Consider the following 14,554-nt stretch of genomic DNA (forward strand, 5'->3'; position numbering starts at 1 on the left):
TGAATATTTCATGGCTAGTAGATTCACTTGTTAATTTGCGTTGCACTAATTAATTAATGATTAGTAGTATATACATACATATATACACAACAAACTCAAGAATCCTAGAAAACACCAAAGGCCCAACTTTGGTTTTCATTTCCAAGCTGACGAAGAATTCAAGATCACCCTTAATTCTTACCAATACGATGCTCTCAGATCCAAATCAAACCCGTCAATTCCTGTATAAATCCTTCACAGTTCTCCGTCACCTTTTCGCACATACATATATGTACACACATATATCTAGCTCCCCCGAAAAGCTCCAATGGCTACTCTTAAACATGCAGTACTGTCCGCGTGGTCTAACTTTCCTTCTAGCCCGCCATTAGTGCAGCAGTATTCGATCATGGGAGGAAGCGCAGCTGGGTTTATTGGGTTTTCAGCTGCGATATTGCTGAAGCAAAAGATGCCAAAGGCCGCGAGAATGGCGGCAGGGATCGGTTCCGCCGGTGCTGCCTTAGGGTTTCTGGGAACCATGGCTGCTTTACTCCCGCAAAAGCTCAGTTGGGTCGTCTTTGTCCTTGCTTCTGTTTCTTGCTTGCTAGCTTTTGCGGCAGTTTGCTCCGACTGAAAAGTGCTGTGCATCAGCAAGAATAATGAAAAAGAGAGAAACAATGAGAGTCTCCATATATATATATATGTTCTAAGTATTAATAAGCACGGGTTTTATCAATCAACCCCGATTAAGTTAGAATATATAAACATTCTATGGAATATATGATGAAAAAGGAGTACATCATGCATTCCTTTATACAAAACTACTGAGTTCAAATATATAAACTTCTCTATTGTATTATAATTGGTGTTTTTGTACTGTATAATTAATACACGTATAAACTTCTACATAATCAAGGAATACAGTAATATATAAAGTGGTCGCTATGTCTACATGAATGAATATTATGAAGTACTAGCCCCTGTTAAACATGAAATCGAGTCATATGTATAGATATACTACGTATATCAGCTTTAAAGAAATCACCCACTCAATTATTTCCTGCTCTGAACACTTTTTCTGCATTGAAATGGCGTGAATAAATGCATAGTACTTGAACTCTAATTCCATTACATGTAAGTTTGAGCAGTAGTCCATGATCTTCATCATTACCCTATTTCTGAAATAACCGATTAATGCAGTATCTTAAAACTTTAATGAAGAGATCAATATCTTATTCACTAAGTTTAATTACTCTATTTGACACTAATTATCAAACTGAAAGTGAATTAAAAACAAATTTTCTCTACTCTATGCTCGAATTTAATTTGAAAAAAAGACTAGTAGAATCCAACCCATTATATTTGCAGTATATGTTCTCGATTGGGTGTAACATATTTGAAGTATTATTAGCAATAATCGCATACAATCCATTATTTATAGTATATATTCTCGATTGGGTGTAACACTCTTGAACTATTATTAGCAATAATCACACATACAAGCCATCATTCATAGTGTATATTCTCAATTGGGTGTAACATACTCGAACTATTATTAGCAATAATCACATACAACCCATTATTCATAGTATATATTCTCAATTGGGTGTGACATATTTGAACTATTATCAGCAATAATCACATACCCGATGTATATACAAAGACTTAGTGATCTTATACACTGTTATTTATGGCCACATATAAATACATATATATGAAGGGTAAGATTATCCAAGTGTATTGTTATTCACATTATTAAACATCTAGCAAACTGCAGAATGCCATTCATTGATCAAGATCTCATGACACTTCCAATCTGAAACTGACCAGACGCCCACCTCAAGCTGGACAAAATGGTGGCATAGCCAAGCACTGTCATGGCCAAAACCATTGAAACCATCGAATAACACCGACAAAACCTCACTAATCTCGGCTTATTTTTTGCCAAGATCGCGTTGAAGGCACCAGAGAACGCAAAAATTATGAACAAAACAAAAGCGTGGAATGCAAAAGGTCGAAGATCATTGAAGATGATAACGGGAACCGGGTTCCCATCTACATAACTATAAGGAAGTAACATGAGAACGATACAAGTCGAGAAGGTAATATACACTATGAACTCCATAGCTTTATCGTCAAATTTCAGAAAGGATGGTGTATAGTTTTCTGGGTCTGAAAGATTATAATCAGTGGCAGAAGGAACAACAATCTTCTTCTTCTCCATTATGAAAATATATAATATGCCCAAAGATGCTAAAATTTTTTCTATGGATGAGGGATGTGGAGCATTTTTATAGGCAATTCATAGATTGTGCACTTTGAATTATATCATTTTTTTGTTTTATTAAAGAAATCATAGTATGGTGAATATATATTATATTGAGGTAATATCTAATGATATATGCTGATAATATTGAAAGATAATAAGTTAATTAACGCCGCCAAAACAACTGGTGTAATTTAGTGTAGATTGAGTATATATATAGGATTTTCCTCCCATTATTCTATGTGTTTGAAGTTTTGGACTATATGAAATAATTTTAATTTTTTATACATAAGGAAAGAATATTAATTTATTGAAAATAATTAAATTTATTTATTTTAAACTACGTAGATCAAAAAAGTATTTTCGTGGGTGAATTGTTCTCGTTTCTTCTACTTAACAATATTATATTATGATGAGAGTGTACGTATTATGTAATTAATAAAATATATATATTTATATTCAAAAAAAATTACATAAACTCAACATATTTTGTACTAAGAAGATAAATAAATTAATAAATAATTAAATTTAATATTAGTGCTCGAATAAAACAAACTGAGAAAACCTAAAATCATTTATAAATCGATGAAGGTATAGAAACTCAAGAATTCATATGAGATAAATTACTTAATTTATAAAAATTAATTGTTACTCAGCTGAATGATTGATATATTATTTTTCTTTATAAAAGATCACATATTTGATTCAAATAATAATCTCGTTTGTGTCATCATTTAAAAATTATTTATTTTGTATTATTATCTGTACATGTATACTAATTAATAAATAAACGTGCGTATTTTTTTTTTTTATCAAAAGCTTACTTATTTTTCTCTTTATATATCGACTACCATATTAGTTTATATAAATAACATTTTAGAAATTTTTATATAATAATTTTTAAAAATTTAGCATTCATCAAAGACAATATGTTATTTTTACATTAACAATATATATTCCATTTGGTTTCAAATGTATTTACACTTAACCGTGTTGTAACTAGTCGAGTTATGATTCTGAAATAGTAATTCTGGATAAATATTTATCATTTCGTGTATTGAAAGTCATCAAAAAAATAAAATCTTAAAAACCCGACTTGCATTTCCTATGATTCTTGAAGATTTTGCATTGGTTAAAAGAGAATAAAAAACGGGATATATTTATATATACTATAATATATTAAACTAAGGAATAGATAAAATCAATGTATATGCATGTTTATGGAAGTATGTAAATGGCGTGTATATATATATATATATATATGTATATAGGAAGATTATTTCAAAGAAGTAGAGCATCTTCATATGTAGTCTCATATTAAACGACGTGGGAATCAAAATGTTTTTTACCAAGGCGACAAAAATTGGCTAAGAAAAATTGTCTTTTCTTGTTTTATTTGGCTTTTGTCCTTGTGACATTCCTATGCTATTGGCTTTCGTGATCTTCAAATAATAACACAATAATTTTAATTAATAGATCACTATGCGATGGTAACTCTAGTTTTCAAATATAATAAGATCGGAGATTCAAATTTCCCGTACGCTCCTCAGTACAAAAAATCATTCTTTCTAAATAAATAAATATGAATCTTCAAATTTTGGAGACATTCATTTGTTTCAAAGATAATCCAATACAAAAATTTCAAGTTCGAGAATTGGTAGATGCCGATAATCCATAATTCGAATACAATCGCTTTTGCATTCTTTTACCAAGTAAATCAGTATAAATCTGCTTCATGAAAAGGCAGTGGAATGTTACAGAAGAGTTTTGTGATAATCTTAATCACAAATGATAAATAATTTAAGCAAAACATGACATGCCGATGCTTTGTAACAGATAATCCACGTATCTCATGTGAGTTAAAAACACGAACAGAAGTGAGAAATTTGTGCTTCTATCCGGATGAGTTTGTGCAAGTGAAGATGTAGAAAAGCAAAGCTAAAACCGACTCAAAAATGAACCTCACAAAGCTTTCTCAGCCAATTGCAGGCCATGCGTTCATGCAAATGCCTCCGAATATCCATGTTTAGGTGTTGGCTTTGATTGAATGAGGGCCGTTACAGCGAGATCCTGTATCAGATCATGAGGCATCGGTAGTAGCAGAAGCTGCTTCAGAAGCCTTCTTCTCCCTTTGTTTCTCTCTCTTTTTCTTGTTTATCAGAGCATTTTTACTCATTTCTCTAAATTAACATGACATTTAATCAGTTTTTTTAACCTTGTGGAAATCTGGAAGTGCCAAGATAAGAGGCATGAAAAAGTGAAAATACTTACCCAGTAGAGCTCCCACCAAACAACTGCCATAACAAAATCATTTAAATCATCAGGATAACATTAAGTTTCGGATCGGGAAAAGCAGAAATGAATTAAGAATCAATGCCTAACTTGCATCTAGGGTGACCACCGTGTCAGTTAAAATAGCAGCTATATATGCTCCTAAGGGGATAACAAACCTTTCTTAGTTTTCTAGCTAATAACAATTTTCAGCACTAGAAGGGGGGAAGAGAAACGAGCATTTTCACCACTAAAAAGTCTCTGCAGTATAGAATTTTGTTTAATTTCCAGAGGAACCGCAACTTAGACTATATTTGGTTCAATTCTTTACTTCCCAGTTTAAATTCTACATTAGTCTTTAATATGTACAATTGGAAGATAATTTGTTGTTTTAAGTTAATATCCCTCTCACTTTGAATTCTTTGGTGGTAAAAATTCAACTTGCATTGAAATAGGAACCGAACCAAGAAGTTAAAGTAGAAAAATGTTAACTAAGACGCTAGAAAAAAATTGTGGTTTTCTAGAGAAAATGATAAGCTATATTAGTGAAAGACAAAGAGCGCTGGAGCATAACATTTACAAGAAAATTTATCAAGAACCAGAGTCTGAAAATTTCGGGTCACAGTAACCAAATTAATAACTAAATATTTATGTAATAATTATATAAACAATCTACCAAATAACTAAAAAGTTACTCTATGCCCCATTTATAAGTAGTAAAATACAATAAAAAAAGGAATTTTACTAAATAAAAAAAAATTAATTAATTGAAATTCCTATAATAGAGAATAAGAATCAGATGCTAACTAAATAACAAATAATAAACTCGTACCATGTATAAGTCTATAGATACTAGTGCAAAAATAAACTAAAAAACTTAATAATACATAAACATTACAATTCCATATATCTCTTAACACTGAAATATACAAATTGTAGGATCTTTTGTTATGCACCATACATAGAGTAATAGGGAAGGAGGGAAATAGAAAAGGTGTCATCCATGTACAAAAGCTTTACAAGTCAATCAAATTATCAATACGATCTTCTAAATATTTTTTAATTCTTATGAGTGGCACTAAGAAAAAGAGGGAAGAGCTATATGTATCATGCATTGAATGGAAAAGCTATATGTATCCGGCATATATCCACATTAAAGACTAAAACAGGAATTAGAAGTAGTAATTGAATGGGAATTCAACCTGCACTGTTAGCTCTTAAAAAAACTTCCTTAAGGCAAGTGAATTAAAAACATTTATTTGACACGGTGAAGGCTTAAATAAGCAAATGATGCAAAAGAAATATACCATAGGGATACATGATAGAAAAAAATCACTTTAATCCTCAGCGAATGAAGGATCAACTCATTTCAATCTAAAAGAAAAATTAGGGGGATGGAATTGTCTCAACTGTAATGATGCTAGAAAGCCCTAATCACTCATTAAATAATTTTTTTTGTCAACTATTCAAATAAGCAGATAAGAAAGCTATCTTCAACCAAGATATTTTAGCTTTTTTTAATTCTGATCTCCAAGAATGTTAAGCCAAACCGAATAACTGCCACAAAAAGTCTAACTACAATGAAAAAGTCTGTATGGCATACCTCTGCCTGAATGGCAGCTGTGTTTTTGGCATGTGGGGGGCGATAGGCAGCAGGTTTCTGAGCAGGAGGGTTGGTAGGAGTTTTCTGGGAGGTTGATCCTTGTCCTAAAAAATCATTAAGGATTTTAGTGAACAAGCACACAAAGATTTATCACACCAATAAAAGTTCTTGGAAAGCTGAACAAGAGACAGAACCTTGCACTTTGGTGTCTTCGACCTTTATTGACTGAATAGACTTAACAAGTTCCGCAATTTCACCAAACTTATCAGGTGAATCTGGTTTCCAATCAGCCTAAGTAAATAATTTGATACAAAATCAAGAGTTGAATCAGAGAATAGGGTATGAGGCACTTCAAAAGAGTCACCAATACCTCATGATACTGACCTGGTACAACTTGTCAAACATCTTCTTGAAGTACAAAGATCCATTGTAGTTGAAAATTTTAATCCTTCAACCGCAAAGTAAAAAAAAAATCAGAAAACTTTTCTACTGTAGGTACTCTTCAAATAATTCACGTACACCCATACGTAATTGGATATGGCATTTTACCGAAAACAATTGCCAACAAACAAAACTACACAGCACCACAAACCAATCTACTTGGAGCCATGGATTGTTCTCAAAGCTATCATAATACATAAAAATTGCACTATTTCCAAGGGCTTGCAAATACGACGTTTCAAGCTTTCACAAATTCTCATCAGCTTGCAACTAATCATTTAAGTATCTTTTAGATCAGCCAGTTGTTAAGTGTTTCTATGAAAATTACAAATTTTATGACCCAATAGTTTAAGCATAACTTACCTATGGCATAAAGATTTTGTTGCCAACAAAAGACAAGGGAGAACTATGTTAATAATTTGGTTAGCATCAGCATAATAATATAATAATATGAACCAACAAAATAGACCTCCTCCTCACCATCCTCGGTGTATGAAGAAAACATTGGACATACCCATTGTCAACTTGACGTCTTGGAGCAGTTGTAGCAGTCATGAAATAGCGTCCATCTGCAGACCATTCACTTGTTACAGAGCATTCAGCCTTAGTTGTTCCAAGCTTCTTCTTTTCTATAACATCCCAAAACGCCTGAATGATAAACATTAAAATGTAAATTAGAATAAGTAAACAATAATTCTTTTTTTAAGAAAAACTAAGTGATCGGAAGCTAATACCATTAGCCATGGACATAAAAACAAGGTATTAGAAAATTTTGCAGACTCGTTACTGAAACAAAAAAACCTAACCTTATGTGCCAAGACATTCAGATTACTGAATAATAATTATTCAGTAATAATTATAGATAATTTTTAAAGTACTAGATGCCAGGTTGCTATACACTGGCTAGACTTCAAATGCACAGAGATCCTTAGAGTGCAAAACAATACCATGGAAGACCAGTTTCTCTTTCATCACAAGGATCTGAGAAATACCAGGTTGGACACACAATAGAATTTTAACGTAAAATCTACCACATATCCCTGAATTTTTAATTACTTCAGTCCTTCACTTTTTATTTGTTTTTATTGGGAGTGAAGAGTAGCATTGGAGTTCTATTTAGAAATTTTCTTCAACACCATAAATCGGAAACTCTACGTTCTGTTTAGAGGGCAGCCCATCCATGAGAAGATGTTCTAGAGACCTAATTGACCTGTTACTTTCAATAAATATTGTATCTTTGTGTTTTTGTGAATAAGTGGCACCCTTTGGTGCTTCTTTGTGAACTACCTTTTCTCTCTTTGAAAAAACACCAAAAATTTGAAAGTTATAAATAATCCTTTTATGTATTTCCTCTTTTTTCTCCCAAAAAGATCCGATGAATATAAATAAAATATAGAATGCCGTTCTTCTAATTAAGAAGCAATTTCATTCAGATTGTCATTAGAGTAATCTAAATTGCTTCGTCCATAATACAAGATTTCTTATGGACAATCAGCATTTTCCAGTTCATCTGGAATCTTTTACCGTAATAATGTTTTCTACCTCGCTGTGTGCTATGTAGGATGACATTTATTGTTTCCTCACTCAAACACGCACATTATGTGTGTGTCCTTCAAAAGAATTTTAATGATGATAATAATAATAATAAAATAACAATAATCATGAAGATGATAATATTTCTAAATTTTCTCCCAGTTTTTAAAAGCAGAGCTTTCTATTTCAATAAATGATTCTACATATTTTCCATCCTTCTTAGACAAGAATTATATACATTAGAAACAAAATCTAATGATTTCAGCACATTCTTAGAAGGTCAATGATCTACACAGGTTAGTGTCTTATAAGAAAGGATATAACTAGAGGCAACAATAAAAAAAGTGGAGTGAAATAGGACTGACAGTAAAGATCAAGGATGCTAGATACTATTTACCATCATTTGCTACTAGGATCAACTCAAAACCTGAACCCAACAAGAAGATTGGCAGGCAATAAATCAGAAACCACAAGAATTCTCAAACAAAAAGCATGCTACTTTCAGAAAAATTATCAAATAACTTCTTAGAAACAAGGCTGGTGATCTAATTTTCAACCCAACTACATCTCCTTATATTATTAATTTTATTCAACAATATGATAAGACGGGAAAAAGTTTTTTCTTTTTAAAGAAAAGTCTATCACTGAAATAAATTGGGAAATTGAGGAGTGGGTAAGTAAAATCAGTGAAGCAGATAGCAAGAAAAAGAAAAAAGGGTTATCTAGATTATCACAAAATTTATCAACCAAGAAAAGAACAGTGTAAGCATTTCACTAACATACCATATCACCAGGTAAATTACCAAACCCCGCCAAACATAGAACTGCAGGCCACATAATTAAGGTTACAAGTCCACAATGTCAGCAAGTGAGTAAATTCAAGATACTGTGACCTGTTAAAAATGGTCAAGAACTTTCCTAAAAAGGATACATTTCCCTCTTGGATTCCATCTAACAGTATTGTACGGGCCCATTCCAAGCTCAAATAAACATTTGCACTTCTTGTCAAAGATCGTTGCACTTGCAGGCATAACTGAAGTAAGTCAAGGCACAACATGATGTTCATATCATACAAACAAATTTTAGAAAAACACTAGAGATTATCAAAGATCAATTAGATGGTAGTAGATTGTTTTCAGAAAAATTGTTAAATAATTAATTAATTACAAAAAGCCAAAACAAAAGTGGCCATCCCATAGAAGCAACTCAATTCTCAATCTCTACAACACTATACTTTCAAGCACAATAATGGGATGCATGCTACATGCCTATATATATTAAGTAATTAAACATATTCATAAGATCATCATCCTTACTCTCCATAAAAGTTTCTGAAAGTTCTTTCTAAACTAGAAATCTGGATAATATTATTATATTTTGAACATGCTTAAGTGAGGCCAACAAGAAACAGCGCCTTCTCTATTTTAAAGTAGAAACATATTAATAATTTAGATATGAATATAAACACATATATTAAGAAAGGCATGCATGAACAAAGATCTCTACATAATAGCTTACCATGATATAGTGAGTATGTATCAAGAATCATGTCTTCACCAAATATACTATCAGATTATATTGTTGATATTAAAGAAAGGATACATCCATAAACAACAGCAAACTCTGAACCAGAATGAGACCATTGAACATCGTGAATAGGCCCCTCTTTACCTGCCAACATGCCCAAGAATCAGTAATTTGCATCCGGTTGAAATGTGAACCAAAATAATTCATAACATACGAAGAGGCACAAGTCCCTCATGGGTCCCATCAGTTGTAAGGTAGTTTAGCTTCGATTCTCCATAATAACTTTGATTGGTTTTATCAACATCAGACTGCACCACCACCAGGACACCGGTAGAACCATGATTCCAATGCAGTTGCACGCTAGAGCATCGGAAAAAGCTACGTCTTGCAACAGGTTGACTCTGCAAGTCATTTTCACATGCAAATATCTGAACACTTCCTGGACTCCCCTACAATAATTTTAAACAACAAAAAAAAAGACCGAATTATAAATAAAAGGAACCTGAAAATCCAAATGGAAGTTTTAGCATGACACCAATCCAGAAGTAACTGAAATTATCTCTCTAGCCTAGGTTATCTTATGAGCCACTTTGAATATGTATAGGTGTCACCTGTGTTAAAAATAAATTGAGAATTTATTACACCTCCCACTTGCAATTTCCAATAAAGTTTAAAACTTAAATTTGACAAATTTTTCAGGTAATTGACTAGCCCGATGTTTCGCAACCAAACCTTCTAACACTTTGAAGCTTCAAATTTTCAACCATAGCAAGATGGTTGACAAAAGTTTTGAAGCACAAATCCGGAGAATGAAAACGCTGGAAAATTCCAAAGAGCAATTGCAAACCATAGATGGTGTTTGCGCCTATTCTATTCAAAAAATATTACAAGTTAGTTTGAGCAGAAAAAAGCCCTAACCACATTAGGTATACACCTTTTGGTTTACAAGTCATGTAATTATTATTCGCAAGGAACCAAGGGTCTCTCTGTTTATTGTAAATCCCAGTCAGAACAAAAAAGGGGAACACACACCTTAGATTCTGGAACAAAAGCCGCTACATAGGAACCAGGTGTCTTAGATAGCTCCAATGATGCCGCCCCTGGAATTCTCAACCGACGTACAATTCCTTTAGAGAAATCTCTACCATCAAAAAATTGAACTTCATTTGTTACCAGCCGACATGCAACTGCCTCATCAGCACTAAACCTGATTGAAGGCCTGAATCACAGGTACATAAATAATTAAAAATGTATATAAGAAAAAAACAAAGTATCAGGTATTAACACATATGCAGATCTTCATCCACTCCCACACGCATAAACAAAGAATTAGATCAATGAAAAGCAGTGAGATACTTGACCACAGACCCTACTAGACCTTAACATAGTCAAAACTTACAACAAAATATGTGTACATAGGTACATAAGTCACCATCACCACCTAATGATTCAAATTTTCTGTTTTTAACTCCTTGTTGCACATACCATGTGGCTTTTGTCATGTTCTTTTGAAACTGATTATAAACAGGATCACCAGTCTCTATCTTCCATAGGACGACATTCTTTTCCTGTGGTGATGAGGATTTCTGAAAGGTCTGGAGATAAGTCCCACATGGAGACAATGCTGCAGCAGCTACGGCTGGGACTTGAAATGATCTTATTTCTTTGAGGTTGCTGCATTCATATATGCTGATTACACAGTCTGATTTAATCACCATGAGTGTGGACCCGTCACTGCTAAAAGTTGCACTAGTGCAGGGTACTTTCTCAAGCTTTACATTGGGTTGATTGTTGCTGAATGGTGGACCATTCCATACCGAGAATCCCTCTGGTTCTCTAACTGATAAAAAATTAAAAGAGTGGTAAGAAATAACATTTTCATGGTTAATTCTAGACACAAATATGAATAAGTACCTAGAATTTCCAAAGAGGGGGAAGAGTTTGTGGCTGCCATTAGAGAGATAGACAGCCAAAACGCTCGCTGGGAAACTGCAAAAGCAAGTGTTATTAACAAATCCATATTAAGAGCTTACCCTATCAGTACCATGCAAGAAAAAAACTAGCCAATAAGCTCAATTTACACGAAGGAAATTGTTAATTTAGTTTCTGAATGTGGAACTAACATAATCAATCTATATTGGTACCTGAGGTTTCACCATGTTTCTCGCAGACCAGACAATTTAACCAAAAAAATAACCGGAAACAGTGATTGATTCAATTCTACATACAAATTTCATTCGTTGAGAGCCAAATAGTAACGATCTTAAACCTAAAAGCACTAACATTCTGATGAATTAGTAATAACACAGAGAGGAATACCGTAAGTGGCGAGGCTGAGGTTGGGCTTCTTCAGTAGAGTAGAATCAGCGAGTGGTTAACCATACAGGAACTGAAGTGATGGCGGAACGACGCCGGATAATGAGTCTAAGCTGCCGCCTCCGGTGAAAACTGCAGCAATTGTAACCGACTGACACCGCGCTCGTTCTCGTCCCGAGCAAGCGCACAGGGACAACCTAACTCGTCATTTCTTTTTTAATTTTTATTTCCATTATTTAGTTTACATTTTTAATTAACTTTGTTTTTATTTCTTATTTTTTTTATAATATTTTTTCTTTCTTTTTGTTTAATTTAATATATTTTAGTGAAAATAAAATTACAACTAACATATTGTATTTATATAAAATGAACATTAAATAAATAATTTAGTGTCACTTTTTTTTATCCATTAAATTATAATTTTTAATTTGCTAAAATATCAATTTTTTACTTTGTACTAATTTTTTTGTCTAAATTAATCTTGAAATTTTGAAATTTTTAACAAAAATCTCTATTAATTATAGTTAATTAATATCGTTTAAATATTATATGTACGATAATAATATAGTGACGGCATTGTATAAAATTAAACTATTTTAAAAATTATACATGTAGCCTACACATTAATGTCATCTCATCGCGTCATGTCGCACTCATTTTGATGGGTTAAATCTATAAAAAAGTTGTTAAGGCTATTTCTATTGCTTATTTTGTCGTATTTTATTCATCTCAACTTAGAGCTCTATTATTTCTCACGTTTGAATCATTAACGATGTGGAATCAAACATCAAATGCAAGATATTCTAAAGAAACATGAGCTCTTTTACGAGAGTTATCAGGTGTTCATCTCTTATAGTGTGAGATTCTAACAAAAAAATAAGTTATCAACAAATTCATTAGAGACAAATCAAAATCAAGAGTTGTCATCATCAACATTGGCGAATGCATCACTATTATCGTTAAGAACTATAGAAAAATAAGCTGAGTAAGAGTAAGAAGTGGTTTACACCAATATCCCATGTTATACTAATGACTATAATACTTAACTTTGTTGTGAGTGACTTATCTAAATCAAATATCTCGTATGTCCATTTTCATATCTAATTTAAGTGTGATGTTATTGAATGAGATTTTCCTAGTTCGTCTGTGAGTAATAAGCTTTTTGAAGCTCATTTTAAGTTTTATAGTATAAAACGATGGTAGTGGATATTATAATACACAAATTTTTCAAATACAAAAAATAGATAATATATATAAACCCATAAAAAGAGTAAAAGATCATTTTATCATTGTATTTAAATTAAATTTCAAATGCAAAAATGTTTATGGAACCATTGAGACAAAAATATTAACACCTTTCTAGGTGATGCCGTATGTATCTTTATAATAGACAATGAATATAGTATCAATAGGTTCTCTCTAAATATCTTAAATGGTGCAGGTGACGTCAATGCTTGATGTACCAATACATTTGGGCTTAGCCTTATTTCAATTAAAAATTTCACACGATATTTAATATGATATTCAACTAATATTTTAATTGATAAGATAATATATGTCAATAAATTTTACATGTAATACATAAGTTAACATTATTAACTTATATTAATTATGATATACTAAACTAAATATTTTCAAAAGTACGTTGACTAATTTAACAAAAAAATTGATTGATTGACTAATTTAAATAAAGAACAAATAGTAAAGTTACTACAAAATTATTTTAACTATTAAAATTATTGCGTTATATTTGAATATCACGAACTTAAAACTCATTAAATACATAAAATTTATAAGTTTGTTGTTGATTGTGAGGTAACAGTGGTCAACTTATAACTTTTAAATTTTATATAATGAGTCATAACATATACAGATAAAAAATTAATATTATGATGCAATTATATTTTTTTTTATACGACAGTTATAACATGTTAAAAATATAATTTTTATTTTATTATTAAAAAAATTATATGATACTTAAAATAGTAATATAAAAATAATATATTACAATCGATATCGTAAAACTAAAAAAAAAAAAGTGTGAGAATTAATTTTTACATGTGTGTAATAATAACAATACAACAAATATTCATATGTTATAATAATTACGTGATTTGTGCGCACTAATAATAACACAAAAAACGATAAATCAACATAATAAACATTATGATAATTGTTATATGTAAATTATTGGTTATTGTTATAATTATTAAATTGAATAACATAACTTGAAGCGATACCAACGTTTTATATAACAACTTATCAGAACACAAGAAAGCAAATATTAGTAACAAATTCACGTTATCATCTTAGTTATAAATTTACTCATTAAAATTAGGCCGACTCGATGTGACCCGATTGGATCAAATTAAGCGGCCCATTTTTAATATCGGATCAACCCGATCCGACCCAATTACACGTGTCCTACCCGCACGTGCTACTCCCAGTCACTATTCCTTACTCGCCAATCGCCATAAGCATACCCCATAACTTCGCACGTGATAATCACGTGATAGAAGAAAAATGCCTGAAAGGCAGGTCGAGCGCCGCATTCAGAACCACAGAATCACAGCAATATTAAACAAGGACCGTTCGATTTTCTTCCACGTCATCAATCC

At 31.9% G+C, this 14,554-nt stretch overlaps 1 protein-coding gene across 2 annotated transcripts; it reads right to left on the bottom strand.

Moving 5' to 3' along the window:
- Positions 1-3,913: 3,913 nt before the first annotated feature.
- Positions 3,914-12,168, bottom strand: LOC110821333 (Eukaryotic translation initiation factor eIF2A family protein). 2 transcript variants are annotated; one of them, XM_088220445.1, is made up of 14 exons: positions 11,940-12,167; positions 11,535-11,609; positions 11,106-11,460; positions 10,653-10,839; positions 9,835-10,069; positions 9,696-9,764; positions 9,025-9,126; positions 8,877-8,917; positions 7,075-7,208; positions 6,504-6,567; positions 6,314-6,410; positions 6,120-6,223; positions 4,517-4,539; positions 3,914-4,425 (listed from the first exon to the last, which is right to left on the bottom strand). In XM_088220445.1, the coding sequence occupies exons 2-14, from the start codon at positions 11,572-11,574 to the stop codon at positions 4,326-4,328; spliced, it is 1,551 nt and encodes a 516-aa protein (XP_088076571.1). In that variant the 5' UTR covers positions 11,575-11,609; positions 11,940-12,167; the 3' UTR covers positions 3,914-4,325. The 2 variants fall into 2 exon arrangements, with proteins under 2 accessions (XP_088076571.1, XP_088076572.1); XM_088220446.1 differs by lacking the exons at positions 3,914-4,425; positions 4,517-4,539 and having other exon boundaries at positions 6,142-6,223; positions 6,314-6,394; positions 11,940-12,168.
- Between the last annotated feature and the right edge of the window lie 2,386 nt (positions 12,169-14,554).

This window comes from Carica papaya, chromosome 5, assembly GCF_054855325.1.
Source record: "Carica papaya isolate Zhongbai chromosome 5, ASM5485532v1, whole genome shotgun sequence".
NCBI classification, from domain to species: Eukaryota; Viridiplantae; Streptophyta; class Magnoliopsida; order Brassicales; family Caricaceae; genus Carica; species Carica papaya.

Excerpts from the sequence above, each read along its gene's own strand:
- LOC110821333 (XM_088220445.1), bottom strand. The coding sequence starts at position 11,574 with ATGGCAGCCACAAACTCTTCCCCCTCTTTGGAAATTCTAG. Across the intron at positions 8,918-9,024 it reads ATGGAATCCAAGAGGGAAAT|TTCTATGTTTGGCGGGGTTT; the intron begins GTATCCTTTTTA and ends TGTGGCCTGCAG. Across the intron at positions 6,411-6,503 it reads TGTTTGACAAGTTGTACCAG|GCTGATTGGAAACCAGATTC; the intron begins GTCAGTATCATG and ends TTATTTACTTAG.